At 36.4% G+C, this 25,719-nt stretch overlaps 1 protein-coding gene across 1 annotated transcript; it reads right to left on the bottom strand.

Moving 5' to 3' along the window:
* Positions 1-2,215: 2,215 nt before the first annotated feature.
* LOC131155762 (inositol-pentakisphosphate 2-kinase-like) lies at positions 2,216-16,668 on the bottom strand. The gene is made up of 7 exons (XM_058109148.1): positions 16,002-16,668; positions 15,115-15,318; positions 14,607-14,754; positions 11,400-11,440; positions 11,177-11,287; positions 10,385-10,984; positions 2,216-3,038 (listed from the first exon to the last, which is right to left on the bottom strand). The coding sequence occupies exons 1-7, from the start codon at positions 16,110-16,112 to the stop codon at positions 2,898-2,900; spliced, it is 1,356 nt and encodes a 451-aa protein (XP_057965131.1). The 5' UTR covers positions 16,113-16,668; the 3' UTR covers positions 2,216-2,897.
* Between the last annotated feature and the right edge of the window lie 9,051 nt (positions 16,669-25,719).

The following is a 25,719-nucleotide window of genomic DNA, read 5'->3' as shown; positions in this document are numbered from 1 at the left end:
GTTCGTTCATCAACGAAAGAAGGACCTTGTCAACGAACCCTAAGACTGATATTTTCATTACATTCTGGATCTTTTTGTCGACGAGACTCTAAATTTTAGCGACAAAGCAGAGAATGACCTTCGTCGACGAGAACATTGGCTTCGTTGACGAAGCCTACTGTTCTATGTTGAAATTTTCCTTTCTTTCTTTGTTATTTAATTTCTGGGTTCAGGTCTCTACAATTGTCATCTGCTCTCTCTACTTCTGTATCTCACGAATGTCGACAGTTATAGGTTGCACGATTTTAAGCTCCTTATGAATACGCTTCATCTCTCCAAAATAATTTGTGATACTCCTATCTCCTTGTTGTAATTGAAAGTACTCCTGGAATAAATCATACAAACGCGTACTGTTATTTAAGTATAGAAATTTGACATAACCGCAAATCTCCTTGCACGTTTCTAGATGCATACACATTCGTGCAATCTATGACTCTATCGAATTCCATAAAAGGGAAACAATCAAGGCATTTTCTTATGCTCACACTTCTTTTCTCTTCTCATAAGAAGGATTAGATTGGAGAAAGTGGTTAGATTTCCCTAAAATCCATCCTAACACTCACAAATCAACAAACACACCAAAAAAATTTTTTTTTTTTTTAAATAACGATCAAAACTATTGGGAGAATCATAAACTATGTTGGTCTGTTTTTTGAAATTCTTAAATGCTCCCCCTTTTATAGTAATAAATATAAAATTATAGTTATCATTTAAAAATAAAATAGAGTTAGGAAATTGTAAAGTACAAACTCTCTGTGGATGACTTAAAGTTTAATCTTAACTTCATGTAATCTTGTTGTATAAACATTATGCATTGTCTATCATTTTTTACGAATTTTTCAATTTGAATCAAAACTAATTCATCATTCAAACAAATTAAATAAAATTATAATTTTTTTAAAAAATTATTAAATTAATACAATTTCAAATTTAAGACTCAAAATCATATCTAACTTTTTTTTTTTTTTTACCCGACCAGCTTGGGAAGGTCCTCACTATTAAAAACCTACATGAAATGGGATTGTCCTTTGTCTTCAGGCCAAATATCTCTTGACTTCTGGCCATGCCCTATTCAAACAACAGCGGGTTACTATGACAGTGGAGAATGGAAGACTTGGCCCCAAACTCTTTCATGATTAAGTTTCACATGAATCTCATTCCAGTTGAAATAAAGTGCCCCTTTTGGTTGATCAAGTATTAATAGCCAAAAAATATTTATTATTACATGTCAGGATTATATTTGTAATAATATATTTTATGATAACAAAAATAGAAATTATAAAAAATAATAAATAATATTTTGGTTAATTATGTTCATGGTTGAAAATTTTAATATGAATTTAATTTAATAAGTATTTTCGATATCATTTTTTGCCAAAAGTATGATTATTCTTGATACATTTTCATACCGATAAAGGAAATGATAGTCATGTTTTTGAGATACTATGAAGAATTTTCACATATTGGACTGAACACTGACGTGAACAAACTATTTACAGTCTATGAAATCTTAAAAAGTGAAGCAGATAAAAAGATTCCCACAAGATTGATGCCCCATTTCTCTTTCGCCACTGTTTTAGACCTGGGTGGTGGCTCTCCCATGTGCCTGTTCATGAATCCTCTCCTTGCTGATTAAAAAAAACGTTCAAGAAAACCTGCAAAGCAATATATATATATATATATATATATATATAGGTATCTGTATGTAAATGTATATATGTATGCATGCATGCATCTATGTATGTGTTATGTATATATGTATGCATGCATGCATCCATGTATGTATATAACACCAAGTGCAGAAGGTTACATGTCATCAATGTTAATTAGTTCTACGTGAACGAAGAATGATGGGACTTTTGCTTCTGCCCGAGGGTAGGTGTTGATGTAGCCATGTAGGTGACATACTGCTTCCTCGTAATAGAGAAATATTCAAACAATCAAATCCGTCCCTGTTGCCTCTCCCACCAGAGCTTCTATTAATACAGTACCAAGACGGCACAGTTTAGTTCTTCATATGAAATCAAACAGCAGTTGATGTATGGATCAGATCAATTCCTAAAAATAATAGTAAAAGCAGGCAGGGGCATGCTTGCCTTGCACTTACCTGCATAACCACTCAAAATAAATAACAAAACAAACTGACATTTGCCATTTTCATACTCAACCACAACACTAATCCAAACCAAAAATTTATTGATCTCAAGTAGTTCAAAAAGTTGGCACTTAAACAAATTGAAGCACATATGCTCATCTCTTCATGGTCAATGGTGATATGCATACTCCTTATTCAGTTGGACTTGTTTTACAAGCAAAAAATTACATGCACCTAAAAGTTGTCTAGGCTTTTGGATGTGGGATTTTTACCATCCATTCCTCATATTCAGATGCATTGACGTTCCCTCTTCAACCTCCCCACCCTTTTTTCTTTTTCTTTTTTTTCACATTAACAAAAGAAAAAACTGTTCGAGACTTAGTTCCACATCAGATTGGCCATGTATGTGGTAGCTTGCTTCAAAAACTGTGGGACTTTGTCCCACCTTAGATTGGCCACGCGTGGGGTAGGTCCATAAATCTCAGTCATCAAGGCTTTTGGATATGGCATTTTCCCCAGTCCTAACAAGCCACTCCGACTCGGCCTTACTGATGTTTTTCTTTATCCTGTCATCTCCCACCTGGCCTCGACCAACAAAAGCTGAAATGCATTGGCTGATTGGTCGACTATAACAAGGTTATCATGGAGGAGAGCCATTTTCTATGAAGGAAAACTGTGAAGACTTAACCTCTTTCAATTGCCACCAGAATCTCTTGCATGAGAATTATCTTCCATAGAGTTAAAAAGGATTTTCAGTGGAGTGTTAAACCTCAATGTTGGCAGCTTCTTCTGGTTCATGCTCAATTTTCGCCATTTGGACATAGTAGTTCACAATCTTCTGGTCTAATTCATAGTAGAGTTCCATCTTCTTCAAAGGTTTCATATCCAGGTCAATAAAATTTGCCTGTAAAATTGCAGCTAGTGAGATTTCAAATTGGTAAAGACAAAACATATTGAAGCAGAGACATTCAACTTTCAAGTATCAAAACTTGAAACTCAACAAAATAGCAACTTTCAGTACTCTAATGTAGTCTAGAGCCCTTGCAGCATAGTCTCTCATCCAAACATGGTTCATGATGCAGAGTATATGCCGGGGCGGCCTGGGAATATTTGGAAAATATTTTTAAAAGGGAAAATTTGGTAATATTGGGTCAATTGATGTTGTTCACTGAGTCACTACTTTTATTTCGGGGCCTAGGAGTCATGTTTAATAAGCTACTCTTGGAATTGTGTAGCCACCTAGGAACTTGCAATTTGGTCATTGAGTTTGCTCAGTCACGAGACTAAGGATAGCATCCCCCATATAACCAGGTGTCTGGATCTCCATAGAAAACAATGAGCTGAATTAGAAGTTTTCTTGCTTCGTGCCATCTTAGGAAGTGCAATTTCCTTCTCCTAATTGTGCATGCTTAGGAACCCTTGGTGTGCTTTTTTAGGCCTATCCCTGTCTCTGTTCCCTTCTATTTCTCTAGTTAATCCCTCCAGCTGGCCATGAGCGCCAGTCAGTCAACATGCTGAGTCTAGAGTTGGAGATTAAGTGATGGCATCTCAGATTTGGAGTAGACTAATACCAACAAATGAACAATGGTTTTCACTATTTTGCAGGAGATTTACTTCATAGATCTCCTCTAATTTAAAGAATAGTATACAGATCCATGGGCTTCCAAAGTGGAATATTGCATTCAATAAGATTCTTTGGTGGGTTTGGAAATAGAAGAACAAAGGAATTTTCGCAGGGGGAATATTCAGGGAGGATCCTAGTAAGAAAATTGTTCATGGGGCAAAACAATTAATGGTTGGAAGGACGAGGTTGGTTATGATTGTTTGAGGGAGGAGGTACTGATCAGATGAGCCTATTTGCAGGAAGATAGGTGAAGTGCAACACAGAGCTTCAAAAGGCAATCTAGATATTGCAAGGTGTGGGGACTGGGTGTGTTATAAGGGATTCTACGGGTCGATGGTTGAAGGGGTCTTCTCTTAATTTTGGGCACTAACACTCTTTGCTTGCTGATATGTGGGGTATACTTAAAGGCATAGAGTTGGCTTGAGAGATGGGGTACCAGGAAGTTGTCACTGGACTGACTCAGGTATGGCAATTTGATGTATCCTGAATGTTCAAGACAACTTGCATCTGTTTTCTTGCCATGGCCAACTATTGTCGGATGCTTTGGAGCTGGGAATGGGATCTTCAGATTCAGTATGTCTATCGAGAAGGTAAAAGAGTTGCTAATTGGATAGTGAACTTGGCATTTGATCTTGATTTGGCTACCATACTTTTGATAGGCCTCCTAAGGGTAATTTACTTCTTCAGGATATTTTGGAGTAATTCTCATTTGAATTGTTTTAGTTTATTTTTCCTGTTCCTGTTTTTTAGAGCTTTTCCACCATTCGACCATGTGTGTGTGTGTGTGTGTGTGTGTGTGTGTGTGTGTGTGTGTGTATTTATATGTATGTGTATAGAAGAGAGGGAGAAAAGAAGAAGAAAAGAGGAGCAGAGGAGAAGAATAGGAGAGAATAAGAGAGGAGGAAAAAAATTGGTGGCAGTTTCATGGTGCCTCCTGTATAGCTCCAAGTCCGCCCTCTTATATATTAATAATAATATATAAAATGGATGACAAAAGTACCCCAACTCACACCAAGTAATTGCTAAACTGGTCTATTCTCTTTTAACACTCTCCCTTGAGTTGGAGGTATATAAATACCACCTAACCCTAACTTTCACAATCACTAAGGCAAACTTAAACAAAGCCTTCATTGAAATGTCGCCCAACTCATTGGAATTCTGACAACCTTCATCGACACATCATCCCTCACAAAGTGAGGGTCAACTTCAATGTGCTTTGTCCTTTTAACACTGGTTTCTAGTAATATACATGGAAACTTGATTATCACAAAACATATGTATGGGCTTTATTACTAAGAACCCCATATTTGATATGAGACTTCAACCACATATGCACACTTGTTGTATAAGCTACAGCATGGTATTTTACTTCAACACTAGACCTCGCTATAGCAGTTCATACTATGCCAGGTAACACAATTACCTCCTACAAATGTATAGTACCCACTAGTAGACATTTGATCACCAGCCATCTATTTGCATCAGAGTATCCCATGAACTCATAGTTTCCATTATACTTGCACATCAAACCTCTGCCTTGAGAGCCTCTGAGATACCGTAGTGTCCTACAAAAACAGAAATAGTTGTTTGGGATTTTCCATAAACCAATTCACCACCCCCATAGAAAATGATATGTTAGGTCTAGTGACAATCAAGTAGATTAACTTGCCAACCAACTGCATATATCGATGCTTGTTTTCAAAATCCAATCCAACATCCCTAGACAACTTCACGTTGAGATTCATACACGTTGAGATTCATAGGAGTATCGAGCTCCCATCATACCGGTCTCAGTTAACAAGTCCAAGGTATATTTTCACTAAATTAGATTCAACCCTTTCAACACCGTATAATCTCTTACCAAGAAAGCAGAGTATGGTGAAATTTTGCTTGAAGCCACCGCTTCACATTCGCAATTCTGCTCTAATCACAATGATCAAAGACAAAACTGAATAAAACCAAATGTAGACATCACTGTAATAAATTTGTCAACCAGGCTTGAGGGGACTACATGAGTTCATAAATGGCCTTATGCAACCTACATGCCTTATCGCCATCTTCCCCTTAAACAACATACCCAGGAGGCTGGCTCCATGTATACCTCTTTCTACAAATCTCCATATAAGAAGGCATTCTTCACATCCAACTGGCACAAGGGCCAGTCAAAATTATCTGACAACAAGATCAATACATGAACACAATTTAGTTGAGCAACATGCGAGCAGGTCTCATAATAATCAATGCCATGTTTTTTGAGTTTATCTCTTGGCAAATGAATTGAACTTAAGTAGTTCCATAGAACTGTAAATAGAATGTTTGATGGCATAAGCCCAACAATAACTAACCAACTCCTTACAAAGAGGAAGATCCACCAAACCCTATGTCCCTCGAGTGGTCAAGGCATCCATTTCTACATCTATTGCATGCTTCCATCTAGGGTTCAAAAGTGCTTCAACATGTGAGGAAGATAGAGGAAAGAGAAGGCCAAAGAATGCATAGGGCTAGGAAGGTGAAGAACTGAAACATAATGAGCAAAAGGATAAGCAACTAAGGATTGCCGAGTACATGTTTTGGACCTTTCTTGTGAGCAATTGGCAAATCCAAGTCATGTTGGGATGGATCTCAACAAGTTGCAATAGTGAAGGGCATACGAAGTAGCTGCACAGTGGTAGTCATGTATGCGCCTGCTTTATATTGCTTATAAACATTTAATTGTTTCTTTGGGTTAGTAAATGATGGATTTAAAAGAGTAGAAGTTTTCTCTGATAAGGATAGGAACACAAGGATCAACACACAAAGGTGGGGGGCAGGGGGGTTGTCAAAATAATCAATGGACTCAAAATAGATTCATCGAAGGAGGACCCAAAACTAGAGAAATATGGTGTCCCCTTAAAAAAAGCTCACATCTACACTAGCATATTTCAATGAGTTTGGGAATCTTAACATCATATCCTTTTGAGTTCTAGAGTACCCATTAAAGACACATTTATGAGCAACAAAAGACAACTTGTCCTGACTACCATGTGGATCAAAACATGTGCATCCAAAGACACAAGGCACGGCAGAAGAATGCGATATTTTTAGGTACATGACAGAGAAGGGAATTTGACCCCTTTGAACACTTGAAGGCATCAAGTCAGAAAACAACATTAAGGAACATGCATATGACAGAGTGAGATTGTGCAATGTCAAGTAAAGGTCTATTTTCTGTTCAGCTACTCCATTATGGCGATACACATGGGTCTTATGAATGATCCCTTTGGCCAAGCAAAGAGATTGGAGCTCATTTTGAACAAATTCAAGTGAATTATCAAATCAAAAATTTGAAATGCCAAACTAAGTTTTTATTTCTTACTATAATTGAATAAATACATTAAGAATTTTAGACCTATCTTTTAATAGATAGATTCATCATTCATGTCACATGCAAAAAATCATCCACAAAGGACACAAAATATTGTTGGTTAGTCAAATCTCTAATATCTAAATGAATAAGAGAAAACAATGATTCAATATAAGGTTCAACTCTAGATGACAAAATGTCCTAATATGATTTCCTAATAGAACACTCAAAACGTGAAATAGACTTGGAACATGGGGAAAGCTTTTGAAGAGATGGATGGCCCAAATGAGCATGCCATTGATCCAAAGAAACAGCACTAGTGGAAATTGAAGAAGCCATATGACAAGAACTGGATCTACCACTACAACCATTGAAATGAACACCCTTATTAGTGCAATGGGGCGTGTCTATTTATCTATCTCTTGACTCAAAATGGAGAGCAGGCTCGAAAAAGGATCTTAAAAGTGTCTAGGGTTGGGCTAGGAGGGTCTTTTAACACCTATTTTCTTCTCATCAAAGTTATTTCATAATGACTTGCCATGGTAAGGATGAAGGGGAAACAAGCACACTCGAAGAGTGCAGTACTACAAGAGTGGTGCCATCCTTCTCAAGCCCTCCACCAATCCATTTCTTTGTTTGTACATCCTTAACAAAACAATAAGGAAGAAAGAAGGTCATGGAACTATTGTGAGATTTAATTAATCGGGTAATTGATTATAGGTTTGGGGGAAATTTAGGCACATATAACATGAAGGAAAGAGGAATAGAAGGAAATGTAAGAATATTGTCACAACGAGAAACTAGGGTAAGTAAACCATCAAGAAGAGTAATCTTAGAGTGTAAATTAGTGATTTCAAGGACTGGAGTTCGATGGACAAGATTGTTACACTCTTATCTGGACAAAAAATATGATGAACTCAACCCCCTAATAAAGTGGCTAGGTACATCTAAAGTGCCAACACTAAAATCACCCTCGACAAGAGACCTATTGGCCCAAGTAAGTTTCCCATAAAGATTCCAACTGTGATCAACAGTCTGATTGTCCTAGCCACAATGTATGTAAATTGGAGAATTGCCATGACAAGCTCCTCATGTTCACACACTAACAACTCTATCATGAGCACCATCCAAACCTCATTCTCGTCCTCCAACACTTCCTCTACACGGCTAGAAGTAGTGTTACCATGGTTGAACTATCACGAGAAGAAGCATGAGAAAGAAGAATGAGAGTCATCTCTAGTGATCCATTGGATTCTAGCATATGCTTCATTCATAGAGGGTATGGATTCACAGTAAAAATTTGATCACGGATGGATTAAAGCTCAAGACTCAAACCATACAAAAACTTGGCAACTAGAACTCTGCTTGTTGCCTCTTAACATTCTCAACATTGAAACTCATTGATAGATATTGAGTTCCTCCCACATGCCCTTCATAGTGCTATAATACTCAGTGATGGACCTACCTTGCTCATATTTGAAAACCTTCTCACATAGGTCAAAAGTACATGTTTGATTTTTATCTTGTAATTCCAAGAAGACCATCCCATACAATCTTGGATGTTTTATGAAATGCAATTTGTGGCTCCTTGTTATTCCACAACGACACAAGTAATACATTATTCTCTTTCATCCAATCTTCATAACCTTGAAGTATAGAAATAGAGAAAAGAATGCATCGAATACTTGGGTTTCCCTTTTGCATTTAATATACACATGCATTGCCTAAGACAACTACAAGTATTTAGAGGATCCCATAAATGGTTCATTTGGAACCATTTACAGAAAAGTACTTTTATAAAATAAGTACTGAATTTGATAAGTACTAATAATGAGGTACTAAACATAAAAAGTACCGAAAGTCACAAGTACTGGTTGCGTATAAAAACAAGTATTGACTATAAGTACCACTACAATAAGCAGTGTTTGGAAACTCACTTTTATTTTAAATGTTGTATGAATCTATTATAAAAATATTATTATATTACTTATCACTTAATTAAATTATTATAATATATAACAAAATAATATTAAATCAATTCTAATAACAATATTATTAAATAAGCTAGTATTTTTAATTATAATTTTCTATTAAATATTTTTTATTAAATAAAACAATATATGATTATTATTTTTTTATTTAGCAATAATATTATTAATTTATATCTGTAATACTAATATATATATATATTCATAATTTATCATTAATTTGCAATTAAGAAACTAAAAAAATTTAATAATGAGTGAGGGGGAGAGGGGTATCTGGATGAAGCACCACTATTTCGGTGGCGGTGGAAGGAGGGAGAAAGGCAAGAGACGGGTGGCATTTCGTGGTGAAGGAGGAGGAGGAGGCGGTGGCACAAGGGTGGAGGAGGAGGAGGAGGCAGTTGTGTGTGTGAGAGAGAGCCAGAGAGAGAAGAAAGGAAAATTAAAGTTTGCCAAGAAGTTGTTAGTCTACAACTTCGCCACCACAACTCATTGTAAGTGGCCAAAAAATAATCCCAGGTTACTTCTCAAAAGACACTAATTTTTTTTTGGAAAATTTTTTTAGCAATAAGTACTTATTTTGGTGCAAGCCATTACTTCTTTGGACAAGTACTTGCTTTAAGCTTTTGCCTCTGCCAGCCTTGCCCTGGCACTGAGGTGAAGATGCCAATATCCCAACATCTCATGACTTCTCAAGCCTAGGGACGCCTTTGACAACTATGGAGAATATCCCTATATAAAGGGGTGAATGGATTTCTTTCGAAAGGAATGAACTGAATTAGAAGTCTTCCAGCTTTGCGCCATCTTAGAACATGCAGTTGTGTTTTCCTTAGTGCAAATGCTTAGGAACCCTATGCCATTGCGTAGACCTATAAGTCTGTTCGTAGAAGATCCTATATCAATTTGTCTTTGAAACTGCCATGCTACTTCAGTTGCAGCAGCTTTTGGAAGCAAATGACTACAAAACAAGGGGCAAATATCCACTTTTCACGAGAGAATTATGTATTCATCTCTAAAAATTCAACACATCTAGAGATTCCAAATGTCTTTTTTGTGAATGAGTTTATTTTGCAGTATGGAAGCATTATTCTCAAGATTTCAGCAAACTGATGACATTACATATTTTAGGAGATGGTAACAATTTTTAAAAGATTTCATTTAGAAAAGGATGCAATGGAAAAAGGATGGAATAATATAACTTCTGTGTGATGTATGGTTAGAGTCCTGATTGGTTGAAACCAAATGCTCATATTATAACTCAAATGACAGATGTGAAAGGGGCCAAAAGGCTGCCATACCTTGTAATGAAAATTCTGGTTGGTTGATTCTAGGTACACATCATTATATGGAGACCCTCGAATTCCATCTTCGCTTGAGGTAAAACTAATCATCAAACTACAGTCTTTTGCAGTTGCAGCTATCAAATAGTCCCTTACAATCTGTAAGCTTTCATCCAGAGAAATGGAGTGCAAAGCAGCATACTTACCTAATAAATTGTCTTCCCCCATATCTCTACATATCATGCAAGGTTGAGAAACAACATCATAATAAGCATGAATTGCCCCTTCTATGTCAAAATTATCAAGCTTCTGCACTTTAAGAAGCAGATCCAGTACTTTCGATTTGAAAACTGTCTCAGCAACAAGCTCTATAAATCTCATCGTGCGCAGGCCATCTTCAGCTCGAATGGCATGCATAAGGGCACTCTCTAATGCTTCACTATTCACAAAATAAGTACTGTCTGAGCCACCACCCAAGCCCCCAAATGCGAGAGAACCATTCAAGAAAACACGTAAATTGTTCTGAGGTGTGGTAAAGAGAGCCATAATAGCTTTATATATTCTGTCCTTAGATCCAGAGAACAAGTCCAGCGGATCATATTCACTTATTTGTGAGATCTGGGACATGAAAGAACTGAATGAGAGTAGTAAAATTAATTATACAAGGTCAACTTGGTGAACAATGATTGGATCAAATTAACAACCTTTAAATTGTACCTATGTACCTACAGAAGATGATATGCAAAACAGGACTCCATTAAAATGCTCAGGGGAAAGAGGAGAACATTTGGGGGGGGAAAGAAATATTACCTCTTTGTGATGCAATTTGAGGAGTTGGTGCATTCTAAAACGACTTACACTCCTCTTAATGTCATTGCCTTCAGCTATGAATCTTGAAAATGGAAGAAATCCACATTTTGGCTGGCTTTATGGAAGGAGCAAGATTTATAAGGCTACAGATAAAATTTTAACCAAACAAAAAGGGAAATTAACATGCTCAAGAAATGAAACTTATATGTTGAGGGAGAAGCACCTTTATCTCAATAGATATGGATGGTTCTCCTTTGACAGTACCTAAAATGAAAACAATACACACACACAAAAAGTATAATATCAATATTCAGAACTCAACATCATAATAATTTAACTATTTTAAATTCATTATGAATACTATATATAAAAGTATGGATGGTGTAAATTATTTTGTAGACAAAAATATCCTTATTTTTCAAAATAAAAATTTTAAAAAATAAATTTAATCAAATTAAAAAAAATACATTTGAAAAGTTTATTGTGGAAGGATTAACGTTCGAAGTTAAAAAATTAATGCAATATAAAAGAATTTAAATTAAATTATTTTGTGGACAAAAATATCCTTATCTTTTAAAATAAGATAAACAGTTCTAAATAAATTAAATTAAATTAAAATTAGATAAAAAAATTTATTTTAGATAGGTTATTCTTTGAATTTTCTTTTAAGTTGAGGTGCCTTTTTAATTTATTTTTTAAAATTAAAATTAAAAAATTAAAAACCAAATGATGTGTCAACTTTCATAAGAGATACCTATTCACTATCAAAAGATATATATTCCAATATCCGTCTTTTAAGAGTTATCTCCTTCCATAATATATGCTCCATTCAGAATGTATGTGTCTTCTCAGATATGCCTCCTTTCATGTTTGCACATTTAAAATAGAAGAACACAACAAGAACATCATATCCTCTCTCTTCCTCTTCCTCTTCTTCTATTTTAGAGAAATTCCAAAAAATTTCTTAAACTTACTTGTATTCTAATCTTACAATTTTATGCTTACTCTCTAAAAGGTTTCTATTGCAATATGTGTCTTTTAAGACTTGTCCCCTCCCATAAGAGATGCCTATTCACTTCCTAAAAGGTATTTATTCAGGTGTCCTTTAAGAGTTATCTCCTTTCTTAAGAGATACCTTAATCATAATTCTTCTAAAAGATATCTCCTTTGATGACAGGGCATCTTGATCTCTCTATACGCGTTTTTATATGTTTATCATAAAAGAACATGACAATAACATCGTCTCCTATTCTCTCTTCCTTCTTCCTTTATTTTAGAGAAGATCTAAAACTTCTCAAAATTACACCTAATTTAATTTTACAATTTTATCCTTACTAAAGGTACTGATTTTAATGTGTCTTTTTAGTAAGAGTTTTATCCTTCCATAAGAGATACCTATTCACTCTCTAAAAGGTACTTATTCCAAGAAACGTCCTTCTAAAAGTTATCTCCTTCCATAAGAGACACCTATTCATATTAGATGTGTCTTCTAAAATATGTCTCCTTCAATGGAAGGGTGTCTCTATCGCTATATAAGGACATAATGTCTATACATTTAACATATAAACACAACACTAACATCATCTCTTCTATCTCACTTATTCTTCCTCTATTTTAGTAGAGTACCAAAGCTTGTTAAAATTACCCCCATTATGCGTTAGTCTCCATAATGTACGTATCCCAATAGGTCCCTTATAAGAATTACCTTCTTCAGCAAGAAATACCTATTCACTATCTAAAAAATACCCTTTTCAATAGGTGTCTTTTAAACATTATGTCCATTTATCTATTCAGTTCCTAAAAGTACCTAAAGCAATATGCGCTTTTTAAGAATTATTTCTGCCCATATATCCTATTCATGGTAGAATGTCCTTTAAAAGATCTCCATTCATATAAGGGTGTCCCTAACTCTATATAGTGAGATAGCGTTAATTCATCTGACATGGATGAACACAACAATAACATCATCTCCTCTTTCTCTTCTTCTTTCTATATTTTAGATGAGTTTTAAAACTTCTCAAAATTGCCCCTATTTTAATCTTACAATTGTATCCTCGCTCTCTAAAGATACCTATTCCAACAGATGTTTTTGAGGGTTAGCCTTTTTTATGAGAGATACCGATTCACTCCCTAAAAGGTACCTATTCCATTTGATTTTCTTTAAAAGTAATCTCCCTTCATAAGAGATACCTATTCGCCCTCTAGAAGATACAAATTTAATGAGTGTCTTTTAAGAGTTATCTACTTTCATAAGAGATACCCTATTCATAATAGATGTCTATGTCTCCTTTTAATTAAAAGGGTATCTCTATCTCTAACACAAGAGATAATGCTTACATGTTTAACACATAAGAACATAAGAATAACATCATCTCCTCTCTCTCTCTCTCTCTCTCTCTCTCCTACCTTTATTTTAGGGAAGTTCCAAAACTTTTCAAAGTTATCCCTATTTTAATCTTAATGTTTTATCCTTGCTCTTTAAAAATTGTCTATTAAGAGTCATCTCTTTCCATGGAGATACTTATTCACTCTCTAAAAGTCTTCTATTCCAATAAGTGTATTTTAAGAGTTATGTCCTTCTACTGATTATCCTTGCATCACACATGACTCTTTACTAGTGATCCCAAAAAGGTAAAAATCTAGGACTACTGTTATTGCCCAACAACACGATCCCAAGAAACAAAAGACCAAGGATTCCCACCCAAAGTAACTCCTAAAGTCAAAGGTCATAGAAGATCAGCACATCCTGCTAAAGAAGCAGAGTCCTAATCAAGTTCAATTAATGGCTATAACACCACTGTTACCCATATTAATCCTTAAGCCTAAAACTCTCTAAAAAAATATAAGAATATCACAAAAAAGAACCTTTCTCGTTAGCCAAGAAGAAAATGATATTATGCACAAACTGAAAGTGATACACAACAACCTCCTCACTGCTCACATTAATACGCTGCACAAAACCTCTCGATCAATCTACTCAACCATCATCTATGTATTGGCAGAAACAACTCCTCAATGAAGCATTATATATGACTGCTTTCCAGATCCACTTCCCTGCTAACATTGCCTTTTATGCCATACGATACTGCAGTGGCATGCAAACTACTACAACTTGAATTCTGAGGTCTGAACATAACACGTTGCCAAACAAAAGTCATATTTCCTGCCTTGCTAAGCATGATTAAGATATAACTTCACAAAAGGAAATTATGGGAAACACTACAACAAAATAACAACAAACAAAGCCTTAGTTCCTAATAGGTGGGGTTGGCTATATGAATCCATTCAGCATTATTTAGGGCAACATTTTCCAGAGTGCCATCAATCAACTCCACACTCACTCTCTTAGTCCAAGCAATTGTAGGAAATTACCGTGAATGTTCCGCGCAAAAAGAGAATTAATCCACCACAAACAAGGAGCTGAAATTACCTTGACAAAAAACTGAATGATCGGACATAAGAAGCGCAGAATCACAAAGAGTATTAATCTTGGCAGCATCAACTCGCCAAGTAGGACGCTGAGAAAGAACATTCTTTTCCACTGATTCCAGGAAGTCCCTTGACACCCGTACCCGCATCTGCCAAGCTCCAAATAAGCCAAAGGTTAGTAGTTTAATCATGCAACTGTACTCAGATTGTTTACAAGAAAGTAAAAATGAATCTCGCCACGACGCCACACCCCTTGGCATGCACAACAGAGCACAGAGTACTTCTATGGAGCCTATCATATTGTGATATGGCACTCCATGTTAGTTTGGGAACCAATCATAGGGTGTCAACAAGTCTATGGTGCGCTCATGAAATACTCCTTCAATGAAGTCTTTTGCCAAAATGCAGGGGCAGGGTTTCAAACACTAAATGCGCTCTGATGTTACATCAATACTCATAATACCTTCACATAGACGTATAAGACCAACATGGCCAGAGTAGTAACGTACCCCAGAATCAACATGTTTGGAACCCAACAATGGGCTCATCACATTCTGCACATAGAGTTGCCCAGCAATGTCCTTTGTTGGGGATGAGACAATGTCATTAGCATCTTTCCATAGACGGCATTCATACACAGATAGAACTGAGGTGTTGCTCGCACATTGTGATTTTTTCCTGGGAACCTTTTGAATGCGTAAGACTTTGCCAGCCTACATAAATCAGAAGAAACATGCAATAAGCTCCAAAGAATAGCGACAAATCCCAATTTACTCAGGTAGTGTTTGGGAGTATGAATTTCAAGGCTTGGATTTGGATTTGTAAGGATTTGAAAAAGGTCAATACAATTTTGTACAACATTTTGTTCAAATTCATACAAATCCAAATCCTGGCCTGAAATCCATGCTCCCTAATGCCGGTCAGTCTTCGTACAATAAAAATTTACTATTCACAACTCATTTTCATACACAGACCCTTAGAATGTAGCAATTTAATACCATTCTAGAGTACAGAAGCTCAAATTCAAGTCTTCAAAGCGTTTTCTGATTAGTGTATGCGTGTATCTATCATTTTTGAAATAATCTGCATACCCGCACACACTAAACCCCAGGATTTAAGTATATAAACCCTCAAGACTTTACGAGCAACAAGGATGATACCTTAACAAAGAAATGGCCGGATGATACAATTATGAATAATTTTAAACAGTGATGTGTCCTTGAAGAACACAGTGACATAGCTATCATTCACCCCATCAAAAAGGGGAGGAAAGAGGCATTATTCTATTAATATTAAAAAAAGAAAAAGAAAAGAAAAGAAATGGAGATGATAAAATTAATGAAGATTCGGGTGGTTAAAGCATGAAGAATTTGAGAGAGAGAGAGAGAGAGCATACAAAAAGAGGAGAGGACCCGGTGTAGGCGAAGACGAGATTAACAGCCCCTTCGCCTCTGTAGATCCAATGGGCCGCATCATTTTGGTCCAAAACCACTTCCCCCGCCTCCATGCAATTGGAGTCCCCTTTCCTGCGATTCGTGTCTCGATCGAGATGCCTCGATCCGAAGAAAAGACGCTTTTCGAAAGAGAAAAAGCAGAAACAGAGCCAGATTTGGATAATTGAATAAAGATGATGCTGAGAGAGAGAGAGAGAGAGAGGCGGAGGGTTAGAGGGGGAGTTTGATTTGGAATTTGCGACCGGAGACACAGCTTAGCGCTGAGTGTTGACAAATGCCGTGATTGCTGTCAATCTGCATCACCATAAACTTTTATTTCCTAATTTACTCACCACTATCACTATGAGAGCTTTTGTTTTTATAAAAAATAAAGGGTACAAGCAGCATCTTCTCCAAGTGGCTACTGCTACTACCACTTTTAGTAGCCTGATTAGATCTGTCTCTGCCAGATCGAAGAAAGAGTTCTTTGGGCAAATATATATTTTTTAGAATGGTTATTAGTCGTATCTTGAGATAAGTATAGAAGAAGAAGAAGAAGAAGAAGAAGAAATATGATATTGCAATCTGTTTGCACGCACATTTGTAGAAATAGAAACACATTAATAGAGACACCGGGAAGACATCTCTCTCTGATACCTAATGAAATAGTTACTTTCTATAAAATAAAGAAACTGCTCTAAAAATAAAAAATAAAAATATTTAGTAATTTTTAGAAGTTTTGGTACCTTTATATAATTTCCAACAGTCCCCCACAAGTTCCAAAATTTCAAAAACAATAAAACATAATAATCATAATAATAATAATAGTTTCATTTCAAAATAATAATAATAATAATACATACATACATACACACACTAACAAAGACCTTGTGTTATGTATGGGATTGGTTTCAATAATTTTTAAATTTTAACTATCAAACTTAAACTATAATCGGCATCTCCACCGGCCATTGCTTGATCTACAATCCGTATTCATCCTCTTTGGCCAATCTTGTTAGCTCCGCTGAAGTAAGAGCTTTGCGAGCCCACCGCCACCGCCTGTCACTGCCAAAGTCGTCGACCTCTACTGCATAGGTACACGAACCTTCTTCCTCGTGCCCTTATTTCTTCTATTTTCTCTCCATGCTCTTGTAATTAGTGATTTCACGATTTTACCTCAAATTGATTTCAAGACCAAAACATATTTTCAAACTTCAAAAAAAAAAAAAAATTCAAACCAGATTTTCGATTCAAACTATAAACCTGATATCTGCAAATCACACATTTTATTGTGCACGATTGGTTTTCGCTGTTGCCCTTCATGGGCAGCCCTCTGATGAACCTTGTTGTCGGCGAGAACGAGAGGGCTCTCAAGTTTGGGTCCCAGGTGAATGGGTTGGATGTTGTACAAGATGGAAAGAAGGTTGAGAAGGAAAATAGTGCGTTGGGTGGTAAACGCATTTTTTGCGTATGCACTTCAACAACCTGTGCCTCAACCCAAATTTCGATTACCATTAAGGAAACATGTGATCATCAACGGGGAATTAGGTTTTTTTCTTTTTGCATGTTGAGATGGATAGAGCAAATGAGGATTTAAAGTTTGCACTTGTTCTGAAATTCTTATCAAAAACGCCGTCAATTGATGTGTTGCAGCTTCAAATTGTTAAGACATGGGATTTCAATGAGGTTCCAATGATTAGCTTTATGGATGAATATCACGTATTGCTACACCTGACTAATGAGAAAGATTATTTGTATGCATGGGCGAGGGAGGGATGGGTTGTGGCTCGTTGTGAGTTCTGCTTAACTAGATGGTTGATTTTGATGTTAAAAAAGAATCATCCATTGCTCCTCAATGGATCTTCCTACCGGGATTGTCGCTGAACTTGTATAAGCTAGATTGTCTTCAAATTCTTGCTACAAGGTTTGGAAAGTTTCTTGGAAAGGATAATGCCACACTATATAGAACTCGCGCTACGGGAGCGACAATTTGTGTGGAAGTGGATTTGCAGGAGGAACCAGATCGTGGCTTCCCATTGGTGGTAGGACAAAAATATCATGCTTGGCCGGAAGTGGTGTATGAGAAGTGGGATTTTTATTGCAAAAATTTTTTTCGTCAGGGCCATACAAAGGTTGCTTGTACGTTGGGTGATCGTGTCAAGGAGAAAACAATTAATAAATAAGAATGAGATGATGATTGAAGGGAAGAAAGGAGAGGTAAAAGTTTGGAAGGAGGTGGGAAGGAATGACAAGAATTTAAATCAAGGTGCAAGTGAAAATGTGAGAGTGGATCATATAATAGTATTTGATAATAAGGAGATTGGAAAGGAGGTAAAGTTAGTTATGGATAAAGGAAACCATGTTTTAGAGGAGGGTAGTCCTCACCTGGTACTCATTGATGAGGAAATGTATGCAGATGGGTTTGACAAAAATTATAAGGCAATTGAGAAGGGCAATATGGTATAGATTGAATGTAATGCCCCAAATCCAAAACTAGGGTCCAGAGTGTTATTTGAAATAAATCTTTAATACCACCTCGTGACACCTCGAACCCACTAAGTGGGGCCCGGGTGCCACATGTTCTAATACCTGTACCTAGCTCTATATTAGTTACACAACGGAAATAATAACAACTCCTCAATAAAATATAACAGAATTTCTACATCTATATACATATTAAAAACATAACTCAACATCCAGTATTAACAAACATTCATATACATCTCTAAAAACATAAACAAATACAAATATATACACATCCAAAAATTTATACCCTCTCTCTCAAAAATGCTACTACAACCCCGAGCTCTCTAAGATTGATCACATGAAGGTCCTGAAAAGATGAAATTCAACTATTGAGTGAGACACATCTTAGTAAGGATAGAATACATTAAATCAGTGTGTAGTAATCATGAGGTTTAAGTACAACATATGTATATATTCATTATTTTCAAATGAAACCACAATTATGAGATCATTCTCTGTTCCTACCCAAACATATGTAAGGTATTTTACCAACTAGAGTTCCCAAGGATATGGGTGATTACCCACCCATACAAGTAGCACCCCCTCTTCTCTGATACCTGAAGCAACCTACGACCACAATTGAAGCATATCAGGGCACTTACCTTACTCGGTAAGCCCTCGGGTAGATAATTTATCTCATACTCACACATTCACACAAAAGTTTATTGGCATAAGTTCCTAAGAATAAGGAAGATTACCCGCCCATACAAGTAGCTTCCCTCTGCCATAATACGTTATGTAGCCCACAGCTACATCTGATACTTATAAGGACACTCACCTTTCTCAGCAAGCCCTTGGGCAAAGAGTATACCCCGCCTCAAATACATGTAATGCTACTATATATAATGCTAATAATACTTTGCTACATTACTCTTTATGTTGTTATCTCTGTGTCATTCATTACATTTGCATTCATATTCTACCTTTCTCATTCGTATATTCATGTTTGCTTTCACATATTCCGTTTTCATATCATTTTCGTTGGCTATTCTTATATCTTTTATTCCCATATCTGCTAGTCCCACATCAATGTGTCTTATATTATCCATGGTTAAACTTAAAATTATGCATTTAGAACCCTTTATACCAGTGATAAATCCTAATTATGCTTCGCTCCAAGACGGGTTGTGCGGTCTGAAGGCTGGACTTAACCCTAGTTGGCCCTCTAGAGTTAAATCAACCATATTCTACAATCTGTAGGTCCGATCAGTTGTTCACACACTAGTCTAGACTCCAGGGGGACACAACCCTTCCCCAGCACAATCAACCATCCCGTCTCCATACTCTATCTAAGATGTGTGGGTGCACTAGCGCTACCATTCATATCCACAACAATACTGTGCCCTATTCCGGTCCACCAGAGTTCTTAAACCATACATTATAATTTAACATTCTTAAACACATGCAGACTAAATCATATCACATTTTAATTCTCAATACATTTCCAGTATTTGCTGCATCTCATACATATATCATACTTCAACACAGAAACTTCATTTTACTCATGCCACACAATTTAACAACATATTTCATACGCTTACTATAAAATAAGTCAACCCACATTCATCATTAATATACTAAAAATAAACATTTAATTTCTTACACAATTATCCAGAAAATCTGTCATTTTAACTTTCCATTTTCGCAAATAATATCTAGTAGCACAGCCCTAGACTCAAAAATTTACAATTCAAATTGTCAGCTTTTCAGAACTCACATGAAAATCATATACATATACACATAAAATTTTCATTTTCCACCGGTTATTTCCTTAAAAATCCTAGTTTAATATACTTCTCTTACCTGATTTCTTGAATTACGCCCGCAAAAATCTCGAAACAATACCTATGGCGCTCACCCGAACCCTGATTCGAAAACCCTAATTTGTCAACTCAAACCTCAAAACAACACTCATTTAACACTTCCTGGGTTCCATATACTTCAATCTAACAACTTTAAAATATCTCACTTACCCTGATTTTGGGATGGTGCCCCAAAATCTCAAATCAACGATCTACTCCGGTAACCTTGCAAAGAATGATCCCACGAACCTCGTGGTGGTTATGGATCATCAAAATGGACTTTAACAGAGCGAGAATCAAACAAATAAGAGAGAGAAACCATAGGGTTTCGTGAGAGAAGAAGAAGAATTTGATTTTGTTCACAAAACTCTCGCAAGACTTTTCTTTATAGCCACCTCTGCACAGAAAATCGTCGCCAGTTTTCTCAGACCTCCAGAAAATCGTCGCTGATTTTCTCTTTAACCAGCCCTCTTTTTTTACCGTTTTACTTGTTACTGATTCACGGTAATTCCACAAAATCGTCACCGATTTTCTTTTCACTTTAGAAAATCGCCGCTGGTTTTTTTTTTCCTGGGTCTCTACATTCTCCCATCTTTAAGAAATTTCGTCCTCGAAATTTTGCTAATCATTCATTTTTCACATTTCTACAATTATTAACTTACTATATCTCATACAGTTCAGTACCTTGAATCTCTCCCAGGTCAATGCCACCTTCACTACCCTTTGACCCTCTAGCAGCTTCGCAGAAAGCCACCAGCGTTTTGCATCACCTGTCATCTTAAAAGCGGCATAACGGACCTTCTGCTCATCTGTGCAACCAAGTACTTCCAATATCTCCTCAATTTTCTGAACCCAGTTTTCTGCAATCACCAGATTAGGTCCTCCCTCAAAATTCAAAGGGTTTAACCTCATGAATTCCTAGATACTACTACCCTGGTCTACAGCTGGGCAGCTCTGCTCTTTAGGTTCCTTTCTCATTTCTGCCTTGACCTGCGGGCTATACCCCTCAGCATCATGGAGGTATCAAAATCCTCCTCATTAGAAGTCTTCAAGTCGTCTCTTCCTTCAACCTCTACACCCTCACCCCTAGGATCCATCCTGAAAATAGGATAGAAAGGAGTTAAGTATTTCCTTATCATAACCCTATCAACACAATCATTAATCTAAATCCCAATATACACCCAACTTTTTAATTTAGGACCAGTCTCATAGCTCAGAAATGAAATCATTTAAGGTTTACCGTGGCTTTTTCTGAGGTCGTCGACTACTTCAGAAAAATCATAGGAAATCGTAGACGTATTTCTGCTTCCAAGCTACAAAACAAAATCCTATACTTCTTAACTCCTAACTGACCCATTTCCTATCCTCATTATAACCTATTCCTATACTCTGGTATTACTCATCCTTGAGTCTGCAGAACCCCAAAACCTAATGCTCTAATACCAAAATGTAACGCCCCGAACCAAAAACTAGGGTCCGGAATATTATTTGAAATAAATCTCTGATACCACCTCATGACGCCTCGAACCCGCCAAGCAGGGCCCGGGTACCACATGTTCTAATACCTGTATCTGGCTCTATATCAGTTACGCAACGAAAATAATAACAACTCCAAAATAAAATATACCAAAGTTTCTACATCTATATACATCTCAAAAACATAACCCAAAATCCAGTACTAACAAACATCCATATACATCTCTGGAAGCATAAACAAATCCAAATATATACACATCCAAAAGTTTATACCTTCTCTCTGAAAAATTCTACTACAACCCCGAGCTCTCTAAACTCGATCACGTGAAGGTCCTGAAAAGATGAAATTCAACTATCGGATGAGACACATCTCAGTAAGGATGGAATACATTATATAAGTGTGTAGCAATCATGAGGTTTAAGTACGACATATGTATATATTCATTATTTTCAAATGAAACCATAATTATGAAATCATTCTTTGTTCCTACCCAAACACATGTAAGGTAATTTACCAACGAGAGTTCCCAAGGATAAGGGTGATTATCCGCCCATACAAATAGCACCCCTCTGCTCTAAGACCTGAAGCAACCTACAGCCACAACTAAAGCATATCAGGGCATTTACCTTTCTCATTAAGCCCTCAAGTGGATAATTTATCTCATACTTACACATTCACACAAAAGTTTCTTGGCATAAGTTCCCGAGAATAAGGAAGATTACCTGTCCATACAAGTAACTTCCCTCTTCCCTAATACGTTATGTAGCTCATTGCTACATTTGATAACTATCAGGACACTTACCTTTCTCAACAACCCTAGGGCGAAAAGTATACCCCGTGCCCAAATACATGTAATACTACTATATATAATACCTGATAATACTTTACTACATTACTCTTTATGCTATTATCTCTGTGTCATTCATTACATTTGCATTCATATTCTACCTTTCTCATTCATATATTCATGTCTATTTTCACATATTTCATTTTCATATCATTTTTGTTAACTATTCTTATATCCGTTATTCCCATATCTGCTATTTCCATATCTATGTGTCTCATATTATCCATGGTTAAACTTACAATTATGCATTTAAAACCCTCTATATCGGTGATAAATCCTAATTATGCTTCCGCTCCAAGACGGGTTGTGCGGCCTGAAGGCTGGACTTAACCCTGCTTGGCCCTCCAGAGTTAAATCAACCACATTCTACAATTTGTAGGTCCGATCGGTTGTTCCCACACTAGTCTAGACTCCAGGGGGACACTACCCTTCCCTAGCACAATCAACCATCCCGTCTCCATACTCTATCTAAGACGTGTGAGTGCACTAGCACTACCATTCATATCTGCAACAGTACTGTGCCCTATTCCGGTCCACCAGAATTCTCAAACCATACATTATAATTTAACATTCTCAAACACATGCAGACTAAATCATATCACATTTTAATTCTCAATACATTTCCAGTATTTCTTGCATCTCATACATATATCATACTTCAACACAGAAACTTCATTTTACTCATGCCACACAATTTAACAACATATTTCATACGCTTACTATAAAATAAGCCAACCCACATTCATCATTAATATACAAAAAATAAACATTTAATTTCTTACACAATTATCCAGAAAATCTGTCGTTTTAACTTTCCATTTTCGCAAATAATATCTAGTAGCACAGCCCTAGGCTCAAAAATTTACAATTCAAACGACCGTCTTTTCAGAACTCACATGAAAATCATATACATATACACATAAAATTTTCATTTTCTACCGATTATTTCCTCAAAAATCCTGGTTTAATATATTCCCCTTACCTGATTTCTTGAATTACGCCCGTAGAAATCCCGAAACGATACCTGCGGCGCTCACCCGAACCCTAATTCAAAAACCCTAATTTATCAACTCAAACCTCAAAACAACACTCATTTAACACTTCCTAGGTTCCATATACTTCAATCTAACAATAAAACTTTAAAATATATCACTTACCCTGATTTTGGGATGGTGCCCCAAAATCTCAAATCAACGATATGCTCCGGTAACCTTGTAGAGAATGATCCCACGAACCTCGTGGTGGTTATGGATCATCAAAACAGACTTTAATGGAGCGATAATCAAACAAATAGGAGAGAGAAACCATAGGGTTTCGTGAGAGAATTTGATTTTGTTTACAAAACTCTCACAAGACTTTTCTTTATAGCCACCTCTGCGCAGAAAATTGTCGCCAGTTTTCTAAGACCTCCAGAAAATCTTTGCCGATTTTCTCTTTAATCGGCCCTATTTTTACCATTTAACTCGTTACTGGCCTGCGGTAATTCCACAAAACCATTGTCGGTTTTCTCTTCACTTCAAAAAACTGCCGCCGATTTTTTTTCCCAGGTATCTACATTGAAGTGCAAAGAGAGTGTAACAATTTGGTGGTGGATGAAGGCAATAAAGGAGGAAAAGAAATTCCATAGGTGGTTGAAGATTGTATGGTGCAGCAATCGAGCGGAAGAGTGCAGGGTGAAGAGACGCTTAGAAAGAATATGGTGATAGAGAAAGGGAAGATTGTTGAACCTGCTTCCGACATACGAGATTTTATCTCTAATGTTCTAACACATCAAGAAGAGGCTAATTGATGGTGTGATGAGGAGTTGAATCCAAACCATGATAACATGAGTAATTAATTAAAGATGGTGTCTGAAATTTTGGAATAGGAGAACTAGTTAGTGGTTGCCAAGAAGGGGCTGGATCTAAAACAATTTTAGCTTGCACATAAGAATGAAAGAAAATTACATGGTTTGGCTACTGACAAAGGCTATGATTCGGAAGGTAATTTATCTCAACCCAGAAGTCCATTAGTAAAAGCTTCTAGTAATGGAGTCGGGTAGTCCCAACGGGTTAATACTCGTCGTGTAAGACTTAATTTATGAGGACAAAAATTATGGTGTGGAACGTGCGCGGTACAGGAACGTTAAAGAAACACTTGAGGAATTTGGTTAGTAAATATTTGATATCTTTTTTGGCCATTTCGGAACCATTCATGTAGGAGGACTCTATGTTTCTTTTCGCATAATATTTAGATTTTCCTAACTATTGTTCGAATGAAGCAATGGGAGGTAAAGTGTGGGTAATGTGGAATGAGCATGATGATTTTTGTAATAACCCCAAAAAGGGATATAGAAGATTAGTGGAGTGATTCAAAAAAAAAATTTAATTAATTAATTAATTAATTAATCGAATTAAAAAAAGAGAAAAAATAATAATAATTAAAATTTATTTTTACTTTTATTAATAAAATATATATTTATTAATATTAATTTTATTATTATTATTATTATTATTATTATTATTAACTCACTTGAACCTTCAAAGAAGCTTCAGGTGTCTTCCTTTCACGCCCCCATTGCTTTTTCTTCTTCTTCTTCTCTTTTTCTTTTCTGCCTGCACGCAGGCACTCTCTCTCTCTCTCTCTCTCTCTCTCTCTCTCTCTCTCTCTCTCTCTCTCTCTCTCTCTCTCTCTCTCTCTCTCTCTCTCATTCTCTCTCCCTTTCTCCTCGATTTTGTGATGAATTTTCGACTGATCAAAAATCGGAAGATACTGTTGGACTCCATTCTCTGCTGCCGTCATTTCTACCGGAGCGGATCGGTGGTAGGAGCGGCATAAACGTATCTCTTAGGGTAAGTCAATTTCCCATTTTTCTTTAATTTATTGCAAATTATAAGCCTAATTGACGAACGAACACTACCACGAGAATCTAGGGATGATTCTCTACAACTCTAGCGGAACGGAATTCTCGTGGGGTCGTCGTGGGTAAAACCCCAAATTCGAGGTATGGGGGTTATTAAGGGGCTTATTTTTAATTAATTAGTATTATT

The sequence above is a fragment of the Malania oleifera genome, chromosome 5, assembly GCF_029873635.1.
Source record: "Malania oleifera isolate guangnan ecotype guangnan chromosome 5, ASM2987363v1, whole genome shotgun sequence".
Taxonomy (NCBI): Eukaryota; Viridiplantae; Streptophyta; class Magnoliopsida; order Santalales; family Ximeniaceae; genus Malania; species Malania oleifera.
The sequence above is the reverse complement of the archived record's forward strand: the minus strand, read 5'-3'. Positions and strand labels throughout refer to the sequence as shown.

What these genes read in the sequence shown, in the direction of transcription:
- LOC131155762 (XM_058109148.1), bottom strand. Translation starts at nt 16,112, where the DNA reads ATGGAGGCGGGGGAAGTGGTTTTGGACCAAAATGATGCGGCCCATTGG. An exon ending in CCGGGTCCTCTCCTCTTTTT is followed by an intron (nt 15,319 to 16,001) that starts GTATGCTCTCTC and finishes TGATTTATGTAG; the next exon opens with GCTGGCAAAGTCTTACGCAT. An exon ending in CCATATCTATTGAGATAAAG is followed by an intron (nt 11,288 to 11,399) that starts GTGCTTCTCCCT and finishes CCATAAAGCCAG; the next exon opens with CCAAAATGTGGATTTCTTCC.